The sequence below is a fragment of the Salvelinus fontinalis genome, chromosome 19 (genome assembly GCF_029448725.1).
Source record: "Salvelinus fontinalis isolate EN_2023a chromosome 19, ASM2944872v1, whole genome shotgun sequence".
In the NCBI taxonomy this organism is placed as follows: domain Eukaryota; kingdom Metazoa; phylum Chordata; class Actinopteri; order Salmoniformes; family Salmonidae; genus Salvelinus; species Salvelinus fontinalis.
Genome location: NC_074683.1, coordinates 49,701,224 through 49,723,690, shown reverse-complemented (window position 1 = coordinate 49,723,690; position 22,467 = coordinate 49,701,224). Strand labels below are relative to the sequence as shown.

The window sequence follows — 22,467 nt, the reverse complement described above, 5'->3', positions numbered from 1 at the left end:
TGGTTGACGTTCTGAAATGCTAGCCTGGGGTGCCAGTCAGTTTGTGTTATCATGTCAATTCCCTGTCACTCATTGTCATGCCAAACATGTCTGTTGACACTATTGGAGTTGGCATGAGCATAAACAGACCTGGGACCAGGCTACTACTGGTCATTTATAATCTGGTGTTATAAACAGACCTGGGACCAGGCTACTATTGGTCATTTATAATCTGGTGTTATAAACAGACCTGGGACCAGGCTACTACTGGTCATTTATAATCTGGTGTTATAAACAGACCTGGGACCAGGCTACTACTGGTCATTTATAATCTGGTGTTATAAACAGATCTGGGACCAGGCTACTACTGGTCATTTATAATCTGGTGTTATAAACAGACCTGGGACCAGGCTACTACTGGTCATTTATAATCTGGTGTTATAAACAGACCTGGGACCAGGCTACTACTTCTATAATGTTGTATTATGGTGTAATACTGTACCAGAGGTGTCTCAAAGAACATCTCTCTGTCGTCCACTGTGATTTTATAGGTAGTGGCCTGGGGAGCTCCGAAGAAGATGATGTGTTCGTAGGGGAACGTCTCTAGAGGTTTGGGTTCTCCTCTCTTGTAGACCGACACGTTCTCTGCACTCACACTCAGCCACAGGTCGTGAGGAAAGCCTCCCTCTTTACACTGAGGAAACAGAGAGAGAGAGAGACATACACAGACAGGTCAGAAAACAAGTATGATCAAATACATTTACAAAGCCAGGCGATGGAAACCAGCAACCTATTTCCATTCATTTGTCTTCTTTTTCCCTTCTGCCCGTTACCGCCCCTTCTGCCCGTTAGCTCCCCTTCTGCCCGTTAGCTCCCCTTCTGCCCGTTAGCTCCCCTTCTGCCCGTTAGCTCCCCTTCTGCCCGTTAGCTCCCCTTCTGCCCGTTACCTCCCCTTCTGCCCGTTACCTCCCCTTCGGCCCGTTACCGCCCCTTCGGCCCGTTACCGCCCCTTCGGCCCGTTACCGCCCCTTCGGCCCGTTACCGCCCCTTCGGCCCGTTACCGCCCCTTCGGCCCGTTACCGCCCCTTCTGCCCGTTACCTCCCCTTCTCTGAATCCACTGATTCGGTCACTCATCTGTAGAATGTTTTTGTATTTCCCCTGTATGCTTAAATTCAGTTTGTTCAGTTTCCTGTCTGTTACAACTGCAAGGCGACACATTTTCTTTTCATAACAAAGAAAGTCTTTAAAAACATATTTTTTTTAACATCCATTGTGAATGACAACAGTTGGTCTCTCAATGTGAAAAATGTTTCCAACACTCCCCCTCGATACCCACCAAGCTGTTGGTGTACGAATGTGTCCAAATGGCAGAGGGAGCCACATTTCTAACAAGCCTGCAGAGGCCTGACCACCGTGCCACCATAGATGGAGCCCCATCTGTGCAAAAGCCCACTATTTAATCCCATGGATCGGGGATTTCAGGAAAAAGCATTAGGAGCATGCCCCAATCCACATCGACGAGACCGCAGTGGAGAAGGTGAAAAGCTTAATGTTCCTCGGAGTACACATCACTGACATCTGAAATGGCCCACACACACACTCACACACAGACAGTGTGGTGAAGAACGCGCAACATCGGCTTGTCACCTAAGACCCTCACAAACTTTTATAAATACACATATGAGAGCATCCTGTCGGGCTGTAACACCGCCTGGTACGGCAACTGCACCGCCCGCCACCACAGGGCTCTGTAGCTTGATGTCCACCCCCTGGACAGGACGCTAGTCTGTGTTGTCATGTAGTTACCTCTACGTCGAACAGTGTGGACCCATATCCGGGCCACTCCTTTATGATGTTCATGTATTTGAGCATGGCAGTGTGCTGGTCCAGTCCCTGAAGTCTGGACCACTTCTCTACGATGGAGGTTCTGGTGGCTGAAGTCTCCTCCTTCACCCACATCTCCAGCATCTGAACAAGAACAATACTTTATTAGTACCTTCCTCAAGGGCTAGGCTACCCGTTCCTCCTCTAACCGCTAGGCTACCCGTTCCTCTTCTAACCGCTAGGCTACCCGTTCCTCCTCTAACCGCTAGGCTACCTGTTCCTCCTCTAACCGCTAGGCTACCCGTTCCTCCTCTAACCGCTAGGCTACCCGTTCCTCCTCTAACCGCTAGGCTACCCGTTCCTCCTCTAACCGCTAGGCTACCCGTTCCTCCTCTAACCGCTAGGCTACCCGTTCCTCCTCTAACCGCTAGGCTACCCGTTCCTCCTCTAACCGCTAGGCTACCCGTTCCTCCTCTAACCGCTAGGCTACCCGTTCCTCCTCTAACCGCTAGGCTACCCGTTCCTCCTCTAACCGCTAGGCTACCCGTTCCTCCTCTAACCGCTAGGCTACCCGTTCCTCCTCTAACCGCTAGGCTACCCGTTCCTCCTCTAACCGCTAGGCTACCCGTTCCTCCTCTAACCGCTAGGCTACCCGTTCCTCCTCTAACCGCTAGGCTACATGTTCCTCCTCTAACCGCTAGGCTACATGTTCCTCCTCTAACCGCTAGGCTACATGTTCCTCCTCTAACCGCTAGGCTACATGTTCCTCCTCTAACCGCTAGGCTACATGTTCCTCCTCTAACCGCTACGCTACATGTTCCTCCTCTAACCGCTAGGCTACATGTTCCTCCTCTAACCGCTAGGCTACATGTTCCTCCTCTAACCGCTAGGCTACCTGTTCCTCCTCTAACCGCTAGGCTACCTGTTCCTCCTCTAAGCGCTAGGCTACCTGTTCCTCCTCTAACCGCTAGGCTACCTGTTCCTCCTCTAACCGCTAGACTACCTGTTCCTCCTCTAACCGCTAGGCTACCTGTTCCTCCTCTAACCGCTAGGCTACCTGTTCCTCCTCCATCTTCTGTTTCTTCATGGAGCCTGTCTTCAGCCCGCTGCGGCGCAGGGTCCCGTCCAGGAAGCTGGTACGCCTCCGCTCAAGGGTTTGGCCCACAGGCCCCGCCGCGCCCACCTACACAAAACAACCCCACTTTATTAGTCCGCCTACACAGCCCCACGTTGCTAGTCCGCCTACACAACCCCACGTTGCTAGTCCGCCTACACAGCCCCACGTTGCTAGTCCGCCTACACAGCCCCACGTTGCTAGTCCGCCTACACAGCCCCACGTTGCTAGTCCGCCTACACAGCCCCACGTTGCTAGTCCGCCTACACAGCCCCACGTTGCTAGTCCGCCTACACAGCCCCACGTTGCTAGTCCGCCTACACAGCCCCACGTTGCTAGTCCGCCTACACAGCCCCACGTTGCTAGTCCGCCTACACAGCCCCACGTTGCTAGTCCGCCTACACAGCCCCACGTTGCTAGTCCGCCTACACAGCCCCACGTTGCTAGTCCGCCTACACAGCCCCACGTTGCTAGTCCGCCTACACAGCCCCACGTTGCTAGTCCGCCTACACAGCCCCACGTTGCTAGTCCGCCTACACAGCCCCACGTTGCTAGTCCGCCTACACAGCCCCACGTTGCTAGTCCGCCTACACAGCCCCACGTTGCTAGTCCGCCTACACAGCCCCACGTTGCTAGTCCGCCTACACAGCCCCACGTTGCTAGTCCGCCTACACAGCCCCACGTTGCTAGTCCGCCTACACAGCCCCACGTTGCTAGTCCGCCTACACAACCCCACGTTGCTAGTCCGCCTACACAACCCCACGTTGCTAGTCCGCCTACACAACCCCACGTTGCTAGTCCGCCTACACAACCCCACGTTGCTAGTCCGCCTACACAACCCCACGTTGCTAGTCCGCCTACACAACCCCACGTTGCTAGTCCGCCTACACAACCCCACGTTGCTAGTCCGCCTACACAACCCCACGTTGCTAGTCCGCCTACACAGCCCCACGTTGCTAGTCCGCCTACACAGCCCCACGTTGCTAGTCCGCCTACACAGCCCCACGTTGCTAGTCCGCCTACACAGCCCCACGTTGCTAGTCCGCCTACACAGCCCCACGTTGCTAGTCCGCCTACACAGCCCCACGTTGCTAGTCCGCCTACACAGCCCCACGTTGCTAGTCCGCCTACACAGCCCCACGTTGCTAGTCCGCCTACACAGCCCCACGTTGCTAGTCCGCCTACACAGCCCCACGTTGCTAGTCCGCCTACACAGCCCCACGTTGCTAGTCCGCCTACACAGCCCCACGTTGCTAGTCCGCCTACACAGCCCCACGTTGCTAGTCCGCCTACACAGCCCCACGTTGCTAGTCCGCCTACACAGCCCCACGTTGCTAGTCCGCCTACACAGCCCCACGTTGCTAGTCCGCCTACACAGCCCCACGTTGCTAGTCCGCCTACACAGCCCCACGTTGCTAGTCCGCCTACACAGCCCCACGTTGCTAGTCCGCCTACACAACCCCACGTTGCTAGTCCGCCTACACAACCCCACGTTGCTAGTCCGCCTACACAACCCCACGTTGCTAGTCCGCCTACACAACCCCACGTTGCTAGTCCGCCTACACAACCCCACGTTGCTAGTCCGCCTACACAACCCCACGTTGCTAGTCCGCCTACACAACCCCACGTTGCTAGTCCGCCTACACAACCCCACGTTGCTAGTCCGCCTACACAACCCCACGTTGCTAGTCCGCCTACACAACCCCACGTTGCTAGTCCGCCTACACAACCCCACGTTGCTAGTCCGCCTACACAACAACCCCACGTTGCTAGTCCGCCTACACAACAACCCCACGTTGCTAGTCCGCCTACACAACAACCCCACGTTGCTAGTCCGCCTACACAACAACCCCACGTTGCTAGTCCGCCTACACAACAACCCCACGTTGCTAGTCCGCCTACACAACAACCCCACGTTGCTAGTCCGCCTACACAACAACCCCACGTTGCTAGTCCGCCTATACAACAACCCCACGTTGCTAGTCCGCCTATACAACAACCCCACGTTGCTAGTCCGCCTATACAACAACCCCACGTTGCTAGTCCGCCTATACAACAACCCCACGTTGCTAGTCCGCCTATACAACAACCCCACGTTGCTAGTCCGCCTATACAACAACCCCACGTTGCTAGTCCGCCTATACAACAACCCCACGTTGCTAGTCCGCCTACACAACCCCACGTTGCTAGTCCGCCTACACAACCCCACGTTGCTAGTCCGCCTACACAACCCCACGTTGCTAGTCCGCCTACACAACCCCACGTTGCTAGTCCGCCTACACAACCCCACGTTGCTAGTCCGCCTACACAACCCCACGTTGCTAGTCCGCCTACACAACCCCACGTTGCTAGTCCGCCTACACAACCCCACGTTGCTAGTCCGCCTACACAACCCCACGTTGCTAGTCCGCCTACACAACCCCACGTTGCTAGTCCGCCTACACAACCCCACGTTGCTAGTCCGCCTACACAACCCCACGTTGCTAGTCCGCCTACACAACAACCCCACGTTGCTAGTCCGCCTACACAACAACCCCACGTTGCTAGTCCGCCTACACAACAACCCCACGTTGCTAGTCCGCCTACACAACAACCCCACGTTGCTAGTCCGCCTACACAACAACCCCACGTTGCTAGTCCGCCTATACAACAACCCCACGTTGCTAGTCCGCCTATACAACAACCCCACGTTGCTAGTCCGCCTATACAACAACCCCACGTTGCTAGTCCGCCTATACAACAACCCCACGTTGCTAGTCCGCCTATACAACAACCCCACGTTGCTAGTCCGCCTATACAACAACCCCACGTTGCTAGTCCGCCTATACAACAACCCCACGTTGCTAGTCCGCCTATACAACAACCCCACGTTGCTAGTCCGCCTATACAACAACCCCACGTTGCTAGTCCGCCTACACAACCCCACGTTGCTAGTCCGCCTACACAACCCCACGTTGCTAGTCCGCCTACACAACCCCACGTTGCTAGTCCGCCTACACAACCCCACGTTGCTAGTCCGCCTACACAACCCCACGTTGCTAGTCCGCCTACACAACCCCACGTTGCTAGTCCGCCTACACAACCCCACGTTGCTAGTCCGCCTACACAACCCCACGTTGCTAGTCCGCCTACACAACCCCACGTTGCTAGTCCGCCTACACAACCCCACGTTGCTAGTCCGCCTACACAACCCCACGTTGCTAGTCCGCCTACACAACCCCACGTTGCTAGTCCGCCTACACAACCCCACGTTGCTAGTCCGCCTACACAACCCCACGTTGCTAGTCCGCCTACACAACCCCACGTTGCTAGTCCGCCTACACAACCCCACGTTGCTAGTCCGCCTACACAACCCCACGTTGCTAGTCCGCCTACACAACCCCACGTTGCTAGTCCGCCTACACAACCCCACGTTGCTAGTCCGCCTACACAACCCCACGTTGCTAGTCCGCCTACACAACCCCACGTTGCTAGTCCGCCTACACAACCCCACGTTGCTAGTCCGCCTACACAACCCCACGTTGCTAGTCCGCCTACACAACCCCACGTTGCTAGTCCGCCTACACAACCCCACGTTGCTAGTCCGCCTACACAACCCCACGTTGCTAGTCCGCCTACACAACCCCACGTTGCTAGTCCGCCTACACAACCCCACGTTGCTAGTCCGCCTACACAACCCCACGTTGCTAGTCCGCCTATACAACCCCACGTTGCTAGTCCGCCTACACAACCCCACGTTGCTAGTCCGCCTACACAACCCCACGTTGCTAGTCCGCCTACACAACCCCACGTTGCTAGTCCGCCTACACAACCCCACGTTGCTAGTCCACCTACACAACCCCACGTTGCTAGTCCACCTACACAACCCCACGTTGCTAGTCCACCTACACAACCCCACGTTGCTAGTCCACCTACACAACCCCACGTTACTAGTCCACCTACACAACCCCACGTTGCTAGTCCACCTACACAACCCCACGTTGCTAGTCCACCTACACAACCCCACGTTGCTAGTCCACCTACACAACCCCACGTTGCTAGTCCACCTACACAACCCCACGTTGCTAGTCCACCTATACAGCCCCACGTTGCTAGTCCACCTACACAACCCCACGTTGCTAGTCCGCCTACACAACCCCACGTTGCTAGTCCACCTATACAACCCCACGTTGCAAGCCGCAAAGGGTCAATCTGCAGATAGATAGATAGATGGATAGAGTGTAACTAACCTAAATTCAGTGGGATTTGTCCCCAGCAAAGACAACATACAGCAACATACATATGCATACATCAGAGATACATACAGTGCAATCAGAAAGTAGTCAGACCCCTTTACTTTGTCCACATTTTGTTACATTACAGCCTTATTATAAAATCTATTAAATATCCCCCCCCCCCCCCCCCCCCCCCACCCCCACCCCCCCTCATCAATCTACACACAATACCCCATAATGACAAAGTGAAAACAGGTTTTTAGGGCTTACGGAAAAATATATAAGTACCTTGGTGAAATGCAGGATGCGTGTGCGTAGCCTCCCTACCGGGTAGACGTTGTCCAGAGACCAGCTGCCCCGGGCCTTGTCCCCGTGGAGGAACTGGAGCCTGAGAGCAGCCAGGTGCTGCAGGGTGTCTTCTGGGGCCGGGAAATGACCGTTGGTCAGAGACTCATGGGCCTGGACGAGACATATTTTTTAATTCACCTTTATTTAACCAGGTAGGACAGTTGAGAACAAGTTCTCATTTACAACTGCGACCTGGCCAAGATAAAGCATAGCAGTGTGACAAAAACAACAACAAAGAGTTACACATAAACAAACATACAGTCAATAACACAATAGAAAAATCTATATACAGTGTGTGCAAATGAAGTAAGGCAATAAATAGGCCATAGTGGCGAAGTAATTATAATTTAGCAATTTATACTGGAGTGATAGATGTGCAGATGAGGATGTGCAAGTAGAAATACTGGTGTGCAAAAGAGCAGAAAAACGAATATGGGGATGAAGTAGTTGGATGGGCTGTGTACAGATGGGCTGTGTACAGCTGCAGCGATCGGTAAGCTGCTCTGACAGCTGATGTTTAAAGTTAGTGAGGGAGATATAAGTCTCCAACTTCAGTGATTTTTGCTGCAGTCATTCGTTGCAGTCATTGGTATCAGAGAACTGGAAGGAAAGGCGGCCAAAGGAGGAATTGGCTTTGGGGATGACCAGTGAAATATACCTGCTGGAACGCATGCTACGGGTGGGTGTTGCTATGGTGACCAGTGAAATATACCTGCTGGAGCGCCTGCTATGGGTGGGTGTTGCTATGGTGACCAGTGAAATATACCTGCTGGAGCGCCTGCTATGGGTGGGTGTTGCTATGGTGACCAGTGAAATATACCTGCTGGAGCGCATGCTACGGGTGGGTGTTGCTATGGTGACCAGTGAAATATACCTGCTGGAGCGCCTGCTATGGGTGGGTGTTGTTATGGTGACCAGTGAAATATACCTGCTGGAGCGCGTGCTACGGGTGGGTGTTGCTATGGTGACCAGTGAAATATACCTGCTGGAGCGCCTGCTATGGGTGGGTGTTGCTATGGTGACCAGTGAAATATACCTGCTGGAGCGCCTGCTATGGGTGGGTGTTGCTATGGTGACCAGTGAAATATACCTGCTGGAGCGCCTGCTATGGGTGGGTGTTGCTATGGTGACCAGTGAAATATACCTGCTGGAGCGCCTGCTATGGGTGGGTGTTGCTATGGTGACCAGTGAAATATACCTGCTGGAGCGCCTGCTATGGGTGGGTGTTGCTATGGTGACCAGTGAAATATACCTGCTGGAGCGCCTGCTATGGGTGGGTGTTGTTATGGTGACCAGTGAAATATACCTGCTGGAGCGCGTGCTACTGGTGGGTGCTGCTATGGTGACCAGTGAAATATACCTGCTGGAGCGCCTGCTATGGGTGGGTGTTGCTATGGTGACCAGTGAAATATACCTGCTGGAGCGCATGCTACGGGTGGGTGTTGCTATGGTGACCAGTGAAATATACCTGCTGGAGCGCCTGCTACGGGTGGGTGTTGCTATGGTGACCAGTGAGCTGAGATAAGGCAGAGCTTTACTTAGCAAAGAGTTATAGATGACCTGGAGCGGGTGGGTTTGGTGACGAATATGTAGCGAGGACCAGCCAACGAGAGCATACAGGTCGCAGTTGTGGGTAATATATATGGGGTGTCAAGGATCGGTAGTCAAGGATCGGTAGGATGGTCAGTTTTACGAGGGTATGTTTGGCAGCATGAGTGAAGGAGGCTTTGTTATGAAATAGGAAGCCGATTCTAGATTTAAGTTTGGATTGGAGATGCTTAATATGAGTCTGGAAGGAGAGTTTACAGTCTAACCAGACACCTACAGTGGGGAGAACAAGTATTTGATACACTGCCGATTTTGCAGGTTTTCCTACTTACAAAGCATGTAGAGGCCTGTAATTTTTATCATAGGTACACTTCAACTGTGAGAGACGGAATCTAAAACAAAAATCCAGAAAATCACATTGTATGATTTTTAAGTAATTCATTTGCATTTTATTGCATGACATAAGTATTTGATCACCTACCAACCAGTAAGAATTCCGGCTCTCACAGACCTGTTAGTTTTTCTTTAACTTCTTTCAGCTAGGGGGCAGAATTTTTATGTTTGGAAAAATAACGTTCCTAAGGTAAACAGACTATTCCTCAGGTCCAGATGCTAGAATATGCATATAATTGACAGATTAGGATAGCAAACACTCTAAAGTTTCCAAAACGGTCAAAATATTGTCTGTGAGTATAACAGAACTGATTTTGCAGGCGAAAACCTGAGGAAATCCAACACGGAAGTGCCTTTTATTTGGAAAAATCCCTGTTCCGTTGCCTGCCCCTCCATTTAAAGGGATATCAACCAGATTCCTTTTCCAATGGCTTCCTCAGGCTCCTCACAGCCTCGGCATACGACACCTTCTGCACTACTCTGATCATGGCAAACTCAACCTGCCTCTCTCTCGCCAGACACCTCTAATCTCCAGCACCATGGGAACCCTTACAGTTAACTCACAACTTTTCCCACCCATACTACACATTAGTGGAGGCTGCTGAGGGGATGGCGGCTCATAATAATGGCTGGAACGGAATGAATTGCACTGCATTCCAGCCATTATACAGTTATGACTACAAGGAACTCTAATGTAAGTGCTTTAATATGTTTGGATCCCAGGAACTAATGGGGATCCATTATAAACCTCAGGAAGAGTAGCTGCTGCCTTGGCAGGAACTAATGGGGATCCATTATAAACCCCAGGAAGAGTAGCTGCTGCCTTGGCAGGAACTAATGGGGATCCATTATAAACCCCAGGGAGAGTAGCTGCTGCCTTGGCAGGAACTAATGGGGATCCATTATAAACCCCAGGAAGAGTAGCTGCTGCCTTAGCAGGAACTAATGGGGATCCATTATAAACCCCAGGAAGAGTAGCTGCTGCCTTGGCAGGAACTAATGGGGATCCATTATAAACCCCAGGGAGAGTAGCTGCTGCCTTGGCAGGAACTAATGGGGATCCATTATAAACCCCAGGGAGAGTAGCTGCTGCCTTGGCAGGAACTAATGGGGATCCATAATAAACCCCAGGAAGAGTAGCTGCTTGGCAGGAACTAATGAGGATCCATAATAACCCCAGGAAGAGTAGCTGCTTGGCAGGAACTAATGGGGATCCATTATAAACCCCAGGAAGAGTAGTTGCTGCCTTGGCAGGAACTAATGGGGATCCATTATAAACCCCAGGAAGAGTAGCTGCTGCCTTGGCAGGAACTAATGGGGATCCATAATAAACCCCAGGAAGAGTAGCTGCTGCCTTGGCAGGAACTAATGGGGATCCATTATAAACCCCAGGAAGAGTAGCTGCTGCCTTAGCAGGAACTAATGGGGATCCATAATAAACCCCAGGAAGAGTAGCCGCTGCCTTGACAGGAACTAATGGGGATCCATAATAAACCCCAGGAAGAGTAGCTGCTTGGCAGGAACTAATGGGGATCCATTATAAACCCCAGGAAGAGTAGCTGCTGCCTTAGCAGGAACTAATGAGGATCCATAATAATCCCAGGAAGAGTAGCTGCTGCCTTGGCAGGAACTAATGGGGATCCATTATAAACCCCAGGAAGAGTAGCTGCTGCCTTGGCAGGAACTAATGGGGATCCATAATAAACCCCAGGAAGAGTAGCTGCTGCCTTGGCAGGAACTAATGGGGATCCATAATAAATACAAATAAATATGAGCCATCCTCCCTCAGCAGCCTCTACTGCTGCACATTCCTTTGTCTCATGCTCTTCTGCACACTTCTCACATCTAGAAATCTTCCTTTTACACACTGCTGCAACATGACCATAAGCTTGGCACCTAAAACACCATAATGGGTTCGGGACAAAATCTCTCACTGGATAACTGACACATCCTTTTTTTTATTTTTTATTATTATTATTTTTTTTATTTTTTTTATTTTGGGGGGTGGATCAGCTTAGTATTGCGGAAAGAATGTTGCTTCCAATGTAATTGTCTGCATCATTTCCATTCCCCCATATTTTTTGGGGTAAATATATATATCCATATACGTATGCATACATATACACATATATACATACACATACCTATATAGACATACATACTTTTTTAAAGAATATGCCTTTATTATTATTCCCCGCGACCCTACCACCAATCCCCCAATTGGAGTAAACTTATAAACACTTCTGCTTTTACCTTCAATTTCTACATCTTATACCTATCTTACAGACACAGTCCACTTTACAATAGTTCTCTCTTATTTGTTCTTAGTCCTTCCTCTATTTCTGTTGTCCATCCAATTTTATTTCCACTTGTAACTGTGCTATTTCACAAAAGCTCCGCACCTATACACATTTCACAGATCCCGTATGCCCTATATTGTTTATCTTGTTATTAGTCCCACCCTTCAGCTCCACCCAACCCCTCCCATCTATCTTCCAACATCATCCATTTCGGATTTCTATTTGCCATACATTTCTCAACTGTGCTGTGATGCTTCACAAAAGACCTGAACCTTCCTATTCTCATAGCTTCTACAGATTGTAAATTAAAAATAAACATCTTTGCCAAAATAATTATTATATTATTGATTGATTGACTATGGCTTTTCAAATCCCCCAGTATTGCTATCTGTAGCGTTAGTTTTAGGCAAATGTTGCAATTCTTCAGCCATTCCTGGACCTGTGACCAAAAACGAGCTACATATGGACAATACCAAAATAAATGATCTAATGACTCTGCCTCCTCACAACAGAATCTGCAGAGCTGGGAAGATTGTATACCCCATATATATAACATTCTATTAGTTGCAAGAATTTTGTACAGTAATTTATATTGAAAAATTCGAAGTTTTGAATCCGGCGTTGTTTTGCGTATCAATTCATAAACCATGTGCCATGGAATGGGTACATCGAAAATCTCTTCCCAACTATTTTGCAATTTGTATGGCACAGCTGTTAGTTTTTTGGTCCTTAAATGAAATTGGTATATGATTTTATTTATCACGCTTTTCTTTAACCATTTATGTTCTTTAATATAAGGCCGACATACAAGTTCCTTATTTTTATCCCCTTCCACCTGCCTCTTCCATTTTTGTGGTAATGCCGCAATTAATTGGTTGTAATTTTGGGTAGAGCAGACTTTTCCATATGTCTGTGTTAGCTGCATGTGTGACATAACTCCACCAGTCCTATTTATGATATCATTCACAAAAATTATACCTTTTTTAAACATTTCTTCGATAAATACAGTTTTTTTATCAATTATTATATTTGAATTTAACCACAATATTTGTTGTACTATTTGTTCCGTCCTTTCAGGTGGATTAAACTGAAATTGCAACCAACTTTCTAAGGCTTGTTTAAAGAATAAGGATATTTTGGAGATCATTTCCTTTTCAAACAACCGAAAATGAGCAGGTGTAATCTGAATAAAGGGAAAAAGGCCCTTCTTGAACATAGGATGAGACATTCGTACCAGTTTACTAGAGAACCAGTTTGGATTTAAGTATAACTTTTGTATGACCGATGCCTTTAGTGAGATGTCTAATGCTTTAATATTTAATAATTTCTGCCCTCCGAATTCATATTCGTTATATAAATAGGCCCTTTTAATTTTATCTGGCTTGCCGTTCCAAATAAAATTGAATATTTTTTGTTCATATAATTTAAAAAACAGGTCACTAGGTGTAGGCAAAACCATAAGCAAATAGGTAAACTGTGATATGACTAAAGAGTTAATTAGGGTGATTTTTCCACAAATAGACAGGTATTTTCCTTTCCATGGTAGCAAGATCTTATCTATTTTTGCTAACTTTCTATAAAAATTTATATGAGTGAGATCATTTCTTTCTTTTGGGATTTTTATACCGAGTATGTCCACATCTCCGTCAGACCATTTAATTGGTAAACTACATGGCAATATAAAATGTGTATTTTTTAGTGATCCAATACGTAATATGGTACATTTATCATAATTTGGTTTTAATCCAGAGAGGATAGCAAAGGTATCTAGATCCTCTATGAGGCCCTGGAGAGACTCTAGTTGTGGTTTTAAAAGAAAACATGAATCATCAGCGTACAATGACACCTTAGTTTTTAAGCCATGGATTTCTAATCCTTTAATATTAATGTTTGATCTAATTTTAACAGCTAACATTTCGATGGCAATAATAAATAGATATGCCGATAGTGGACAACCTTGTTTTACTCCTCTAGATAGTTTAAAACTTTCTGAGATGTAGCCATTATTTACTATTTTACACCTAGGGTTACTATACATAATTTTAACCCATTTTATAAGAGATTCCCCAAAATTGAAATATTCTAGGCATTTATATATAAACTCCAGTCGTACTTTATCAAAAGCCTTTTCAAAATCAGCTATGAAAACCAGGCCTGGTGTCCCCGATATCTCATAGTGTTCTATTGTTTCCAGTACTTGCCTTATATTATCTCCAATGTATCGTCCATGTAAAAAACCTGTCTGATTAGGATGAATAATATCTGACAAAACTTTTTTTATTCTATGCGCCAAGCATTTTGCTAGGATTTTTGCATCACAACACTGAAGTGTAAGAGGTCTCCAATTTTTTAATTGGACTGGATCTTTATATATACCACTTGGGTCCTGTTTCAGTAATAACGATATCAGACCTTCTTGTTGTGTGTCTGATAATCTACCATTTATATAGGAGTGGTTAAAACAAGTTAATAAAGGTCCTTTGAGTATATCAAAAAACGTTTTGTATACTTCCACTGGTATGCCATCCAGCCCTGGAGTTTTCCCATCTTTAAAGGCCCCAATTGCAACAAGCAGTTCCTCCTCTGTAATTTGGCCTTCACATGAGTCTTTCTGTTCAGATGTTAATTTTACATTATTAATAGGAAAAAAATCCATACAATTAGTTTCAGTTAGTGGAGATGGAGGAGCCTGAAACGAAAACATATTCTTAAAGTACTTTACTTCCTCTTTCAAAATATCATTTGGTGAATCATGCGTGACTCCATCATTTGTCACAAGTTTTAATACATTTTTTTTGGTAGCATTTCTATATTGAAGATTGAAAAAGAATTTGGTGCATTTTTCCCCATATTCCATCCAGTTCGCTTTATTTTTATAATATATTACACTGGATCTTTCTTGAATAAGTTCCTCCATTTCTTTTTGTTTTTCCTCTAAATTATTCTGTGCCTCTATGGTACCGTTTTTATTGCTATCTAACTGTACTGTTAGTCCTTCAATTTCCTTTGTTAATATGGACTCTTTTGATCTAAATTGCTTTTGTTTTATAGATGAGTACTGAATTGCATGGCCTCTAAAGGCACACTTAAAAGTGTCCCATACAATAAGGGGATCTGCTGTACCTATGTTATGTCTGAAAAAGTCAGTTATAAAATCTTCTGTCCTAGTTCTAAACAATTTATCATCTAGTAGACTTTGATTAAATTTCCAATATCCTCGCCCACGTGGAAATTCTGTAAGAGAAATATATATGCCAATTATGTGATGATCCGACCGCATTCTATCCCCTATCAACACTTTTTTAACTTTTGGTGCCAGAGAGAATGGAATAAGAAAGTAGTCAAGACGACTAGCTTGATTCAGCCTCCGCCATGTATATCTCACTAAATCAGGGTATTTAAGTCTCCATATATCCACTAATTCCAATATATCCATGACATTCATGATTTCCTTAAGTGCCTGAGGGTGATAATTTGTAGTGTGATTTCCTTTCCGGTCTATAGAGCTATTTAAGACCGTATTAAAATCTCCCATTATAATAATAGTGTCTAGTTTTGCTTGTAGAGTTGATAAGTTCTTATATATATTTTTAAAGAAGCTTGGATCATCATTATTCGGACCGTATAGGTTAACAAGCCATTTTTGTTTATTGTCCAATAACATATTTAAAATAATCCATCTACCTTGAGGATCTGTTTGGACAATTTGCACATTTGGATCAAAATTATTGTTAATTAAGATCATCACCCCTTTTGAATTTCTTTGCCCATGGGAGAAATATATTTTGCCCACCCAGTTCTTTTTCCACAAAACTTCATCTAAAACTGTTGAATGGGTTTCCTGTAAACAATAAATATTATAATCCTTCTCTTTTAGCCAGGTAAATACTGATCGTCTTTTCTTATTATCTGCTAAGCCATTACAATTGTAACTGGCTATACTTATTTCACCACTTACCATGAGACACACCTTTCATTCTTTTAATCAGAATATATTTTTGTAAACGTACTATTAAAAAGTAACATAATGATTGAGTGTCTATATAGTTGTACCATGATATTTGCATTTCTACTAAGTAAACCTCCAATTGGTCCCTACTATTCCACCCGCTAAAAGGCCTCATCTCGAGATGGCTTGTCATCCCAATGCCCGGCAGACCACCCTCGACCCCCTGTATCCCATAGCCCTGAACCGACTGGGATCCATTCTTTGAAAAGAGCATACAGTTCCATTTACCGAATTGAAGTAAATCAATTGCCATATGCATTTCCATTGCCGTCACCTCGATTTGTATTATATATAGCTGTGGATCATCCTCTATTGTCCCTAACATCTTTTACTTCTTCTTTCGCAACAGTTGTGGGATACACACATACACACTCAGCCCTTACCCCCACACAACCATAAGCTCACTTTCTCAACAGTTGCACCATCCCAGAGCCCAACTCAAGATGGGTCATGATTTCCAAATGCCATTGCAGTTGCAGCTGCATGAGAAGGCCTGCAAGACCGCGCAAAAAAATAAGCAAAAATTGAAATTTATTTACCATTGTCATATCCTAGATAATGGCCGTCAAATGTACACCCTATTCCTGAAAAAAACACCCACAATACGGCCACCAGTCATGACCATGTCCCCATGCATCTCCATGCAGTCCGACCTTGATTCTGTGCCACCAGGGCCACAATAATATACCCCCTCTCTGAATGTCCGAGTGTGACCCCCTCCCCATGGGTTACTGCAGCTAGTGTTGCCAGCACTGCCACTGCCTGGGTGGGGGTACCCCACCGGAATCCCCACCGGCTAGGTACAAGGTCGTCAAGGTTCTCATTAGCAGCTTTGAGAAATTCCTTGTATATTTTCCTCTCCCTTTAGGGGGCTTTGGCTTTGCAGGACCAACCCTGCCAAGCAGGCTCAGAATCTTGAGGGGGCAGTGCTGCTCTTGGTCTCTGACCTCATTTTAGCTGCATATAGACCGCTTACAGCGAGCACATAAAACAGTTAGGGACTTCTCCTTAATATCTGGGTCATTCAGGTGGGTGTCTAGGGTATAGGGCCATAGACAGTACCATTAAAATAGGATAATAATTAGATATAATTTATTAAGATTAAAAAAATGTAGTTTTCCATGATAGGACAATAAATAAATAAGACGTATAATTCATTATAAAAGTATATCCATCATCTGAACAACATTGAAAGCCCTCTCATACCCGGCTCACAGCAATACATTGGCTCTGGGATATGCAACCATTTCATTACTCACTCACTCAACTTTCCAAACATAACAAATAAGATAAAAAATAAAATAAACACAAACCATACCATCCACACATACTGTGCCTTCTGTTTACTTAGTTTTTATCTTCACTATGTTGAATTAGTGCTTGTGTGTTCAATTAGTTATATGTGAAGATTTATAAAAAAGCTATATTTTTTGTTGTATTGTTACAATCAGTAACCGGGCTTGAATTGTGTTTATTTTCCACGTCTATGAGAATTTTGTAAATTTTAAAATAACCATGGAGTAGTCTTTGTGTCTCTGAACAACTGGTTATCAATATATAGTTTATCAACGACGAGAGCTACTCGTTTCGCTTTTAATCTGTTTTCTTTGAAAATTGGATACAGAACTTTGCGCCGTTCTGCAATTTCTTTCGGAAACTGATCATTCATGCCAATTTTGGTCCCAGCAAGTCTTTTACCTAGGCTTTTAACCATTATTTTATCTTTAAATGAAGCAAATTTTGCAACGATTGGGCGTTCGTACCTCTGCCCTCTCTGTCCGAAGCGGTGAACACGTTCAAGTTGGATTTTGTCGACAACTTCGCATGGAATCTGAAGCGCTGTACGGAGGAACTCTCTAACTATAGATTCAGGAACTTCTCCTTCTTTTTCTTGGATACCTGTAAGTACCAAATTCTCTCTCATGGATCTAGTTTGAATCTCCAGTAAGGCTTCCTTCAGAACGATGTTCTCTTTTTTAATTCCATTCATTTCGGTTTGAATCTTATTGACTGTCCCTTTTAGCGCGTGTGTTTCCTTCTCCAATGTCGCAGCTTTTTCATCACTCATCTCTAGGCTTGCCTTTAACTCTTTTATATCCTTACTAAGTAATTCAAGTAAACCCAGTTTGTCATTTATTGATTTTAACAGATCAGTTTCGACCTTTACCATTCCCGGTGGTGAGAATATTAAATCGTCAGTATCTGTCGAAGAATCTCGCTTGCGTTTTGTAAACGGTTCCCCTGTCTTATTCTCCGTCATGTTTGGTTGTTGTCTGTGTTCGTAATATTTGTCGATAAATGTCTCTAGTCTTAGGATTTGTTTTGTGTTATTATCCAGATTGAAGGTTTATCACCCACCAGATTATGTAGTGCTAATATTTTAGTCTATTTAGCAGATATTTCGAATATTATGTTTTATCTTGAGGTGCTCTACATAACTTCGTTCAGTCCGCCATTACCTTTACGTTACCTTTACGTCCGCCGTCTACGTCCTACCCTAACTGACACATGTCTACGTCCTACCCTAACCTACCCTAACTGACACATCCTAACTTGACTTTGTTGGTTAAAGACTCTGCATCAAAACTCAGCAGGACAGACAGTGTCTTCTCTGTTTCACCACGCTCTCTACTGGGTCTGCGCCGCACCAAACGGCAGGTACCACAGACACCGGGAATCTTCCATTTCAGTTGATCCTCCTTAACGCCACCCCAGTTATCACTTCTTTCAACGGCGCCAGAGAGCAAATCCCTAAATGCGTGGGGACAAGAACTGCTCCCTCTGGATGGAAAAAAACGCCCCCCAAAAAATCACCACAAGTCCACTTTAAGTTACTTTGACTCAACAGTCCTGAACCTCTTCTCCACCCAACCTGACACCATATATGGATCAGCCAGAAGGCAAGGATCGATTCTCTCTGAAAATCCCACTGGGCCAGAATCATCATCGTCATCCTTTCCTTTCATTCCACTCTCCTTGCAGTACCGAATCTGCTCCTCCATTTTTTAAAACCTTCAGCCTCTTTCAAACTCCATGTCACTCCCATCAACTTTACGTTCTAAACTACTAAAGTACTGTTTTTGTACTTAAGGCATGACATCATTGCTTTCCCCTGGGTTTTCCCTTGTTCCCTCGACCCTGCGCCATTTTCTCGCAACATCTACTCTTGTCCCAGGTTTTTAAAATGTTTTATTATTTCTTGAACTTGAACTGAAAAATACTATTTCGATATCCGAATGTTTAAGCATAGTAGTGGTCATTCAGCAGATCACACATCCAAAGTCCATTTGCCCGACATAAGGTTTAATTCTTCCTCATGTTTTCTTCTGAAATACATGTTTATTTTATTTAATTTTTTAGCTTGATGCCTATCAACCTCCATATCCTTGTCCTCCATATTTGAACCCCCTCAGCACCTCAGAGTATTACAAGGAGTCGCCCCTTTAACAACATTGCAACACTCTGAATCTTGTATCGGAGTAGTAGCATGTAGCAATCTTAACATTAAAGAGACAAAGGTCAGTGAATTGATACAGCTATTCTGGCCCTACTAAAGGTTTCTATGGGAATGGGGCGCTTGCTTAAGCCTTCAAAAAAAGGAAAGAGGACAGAAAAATTGCAAGAAAATGGATTGCAAACTAAGATGGTTTGCAACAAGTCAATGAATTGCAATGGAAAAGACTCGACATTGTAAAGCACGACATTGTAAGACACTTTTCTACTCGGGTGCTTTCTAATAATAATAGAACAAAATGGAAGTAACTGACCTGTTCGAACATGAAGGCGAACTCCACCCCTTCCTTGGGCACGCTCTCTACATCCAGGAAACAGTAGAGTTTGAAGTAGAGCTTCCACTGTCCCTCCTCCTCTACCTCCTCACTGCCTGACAGCCTGGAAATCAATCAGTGAATCAGCCAATCAACCAAATCAATTTCAGACCCTCGTTTTAGCAGAAATATAGTAATAATATCAGAGAGGTTTGTGGGTCATGTAGATTGGTCCCAGATCTGTTTGTGCTGTCTTGCTAACTTTTCCCTATGTTCAACAAGCTTTCTCCGTGTCCAACAAGCTTTCTCCGCCCGTAACCTTGTTCCGAGCACCTCCAAAACAAAGGGCATGTGGTTTGGTAAGAAGAATGGCCCCCTTCCCACAGGTGTGATTACTACCTCTGAGGGTTTAGAGCTTGACGTAGTCACCTCATACAAGTACTTGGGACTATGGCTAGACAGTACACTGTCCTTCTCTCAGCACATATCAAAGCAACAACCACTCAAACTGGACAGTTTTATCTCCCATCTCTACATTCAGAGACTCATTCATGGACACTCTTACTGACAGTGGTGGCTGCTTTGTGTGATGTATTGTTGTCTCTACTTCTTGCCCTTTGTGCTGTTGTCTGAGCCCAATAATGTTTGTACCATGTTTTGTGCTGCAACCATGTGTTGCTACCATGTTGTTGTCATGTTGTGTTGCTACCATGTTGTTGTCATGTTGTGTTGCTACCATGCTGTTGTTATGTTGTGTTGCTACCATGTTGTTGTCATGTTGTGTTGCTACCATGTTGTTGTCATGTTGTGTTTCTACCATGTTGTGTTGCTACCATGTTGTGTTGCTACCATGTTGTGTTGTCATGTTGTGTTGCTACCATGTTGTTGTCATGTTGTGTTTCTACCATGTTGTGTTTCTACCATGTTGTGTTGCTACCATGTTGTGTTGCTGCCATGTTGTTGTCATGTTGTGTTTCTACCATGTTGTTGTCATGTTGTGTTGCTACCATGTTGTTGTCATGTTGTGTTGCTACCATGTTGTTGTCATGTTGTGTTGCTACCATGTTGTTGTCATGTTGTGTTGCTACCATGTTGTTGTCATGTTGTGTTGCTACCATGTTGTTGTCATGTTGTGTTGCTACCATGTTGTTGTCATGTTGTGTTGCTACCATGTTGTTGTCATGTTGTGTTGCTACCATGTTGTTGTCATGTTGTGCTGCTACCATGTTGTTGTCATGTTGTGTTGCTACCATGTTGTGTTGCTACCATGTTGTGTTGCTACCATGTTGTTGTCATGTTGTGTTGCTACCATGTTGTTGTCATGTTGTGTTGCTACCATGTTGTTGTCATGTTGTGTTGCTACCATGTTGTGTTGCTACCATGTTGTTGTCATGTTGTGTTGCTACCATGTTGTGTTGCTACCATGTTGTTGTCATGTTGTGTTGCTACCATCATGTTGTCACGTTGTGTTGCTACCATGTTGTTGTCATGTTGTGTTGCTACCATGTTGTGTTGCTACCATGTTGTTGTCATGTTGTGCTGCTACCATGTTGTTGTCATGTTGTGTTGCTACCATGTTGTTGTCATGTTGTGTTGCTACCATGTTGTTGTCATGTTGTGTTGCTACCATGTTGTTGTCATGTTGTGTTGCTACCATGTTGTTGTCATGTTGTGTTGCTACCATGTTGTTGTCATGTTGTGTTGCTACCATGTTGTTGTCATGTTGTGTTTCTACCATGTTGTTGCCATGTTGTGTTGCTACCATGTTGTTGCCATGTTGTGTTGCTACCATGTTGTTGTCATGTTGTGTTGCTACCATGTTGTTGTCATGTTGTGTTGCTACCATGTTGTTGTCATGTTGTGTTGCTACCATGTTGTTGTCATGTTGTGTTGCTACCATGTTGTTGTCATGTTGTGTTGCTACCATGTTGTTGTCATGTTGTGTTGCTACCATGTTGTTGTCATGTTGTGTTGCTACCATGTTGTTGTCATGTTGTGTTGCTACCATGTTGTTGTCATGTTGTGTTGCTACCATGTTGTTGTCATGTTGTGCTGCTACCATGTTGTTGTCATGTTGTGTTGCTACCATGTTGTGATGCTACCATGTTGTGTTGCTACCATGCTGTTGTCATGTTGTGTTGCTACCATGTTGTTGTCATGTTGTGTTGCTACCATGTTGTTGTCATGTTGTGTTGCTACCATGTTGTTGTCATGTTGTGTTGCTACCATGTTGTTGTCATGTTGTGTTGCTGCCATGTTGTTGTCATGTTGTGATGCTACCATGTTGTTGTCATGTTGTGTTGCTACCATGTTGTTGTCATGTTGTGTTGCTACCATGTTGTTGTCATGTTGTGTTGCTACCATGTTGTTGTCATGTTGTGTTGCTACCATGTTGTGATGCTACCATGTTGTGTTGCTACCATGCTGTTGTCATGTTGTGTTGCTACCATGTTGTTGTCATGTTGTGTTGCTACCATGTTGTTGTCATGTTGTGTTGCTACCATGTTGTTGTCATGTTGTGTTGCTACCATGTTGTTGTCATGTTGTGTTGCTACCATGTTGTTGTCATGTTGTGTTGCTACCATGTTGTTGTCATGTTGTGTTGCTACCATGTTGTTGTCATGTTGTGTTGCTACCATGTTGTTGTCATGTTGTGTTGCTACCATGTTGTTGTCATGTTGTGTTGCTGCCATGTTGTTGTCATGTTGTGATGCTACCATGTTGTTGTCATGTTGTGTTGCTACCATGTTGTGTTGCTGCCATGTTGTTGCCATGTGTTGCTACCATGTTGTTGTCATGTTGTGTTGCTACCATGTTGTTGTCATGTTGTGTTGCTACCATGTTGTTGTCATGTTGTGTTGCTACCATGCTGTGTTGTCATGTTGTGTTGCTACCATGTTGTTGCCATGTTGTGTTGCTACCATGTTGTTGTCATGTTGTGTTGCTACCATGTTGTTGTCATGTTGTGTT

General features: G+C 45.5%; 1 protein-coding gene across 1 annotated transcript in view; it reads right to left on the bottom strand.

Moving 5' to 3' along the window:
* The window catches only part of myo10l3 (myosin X, like 3), a 206,928-nt gene that overhangs the window by 1,580 nt on the left and 182,881 nt on the right, over window positions 1–22,467 (bottom strand). The window contains exons 35-39 of the mRNA XM_055871886.1: window positions 19,498–19,621; window positions 7,421–7,591; window positions 2,862–2,987; window positions 1,787–1,948; window positions 482–673 (exon numbers count right to left, since the gene is read on the bottom strand). Coding sequence (XP_055727861.1) covers window positions 482–673; window positions 1,787–1,948; window positions 2,862–2,987; window positions 7,421–7,591; window positions 19,498–19,621 — 775 coding nt within the window. The remainder of the gene's footprint in view (window positions 1–481; window positions 674–1,786; window positions 1,949–2,861; window positions 2,988–7,420; window positions 7,592–19,497; window positions 19,622–22,467) is intronic.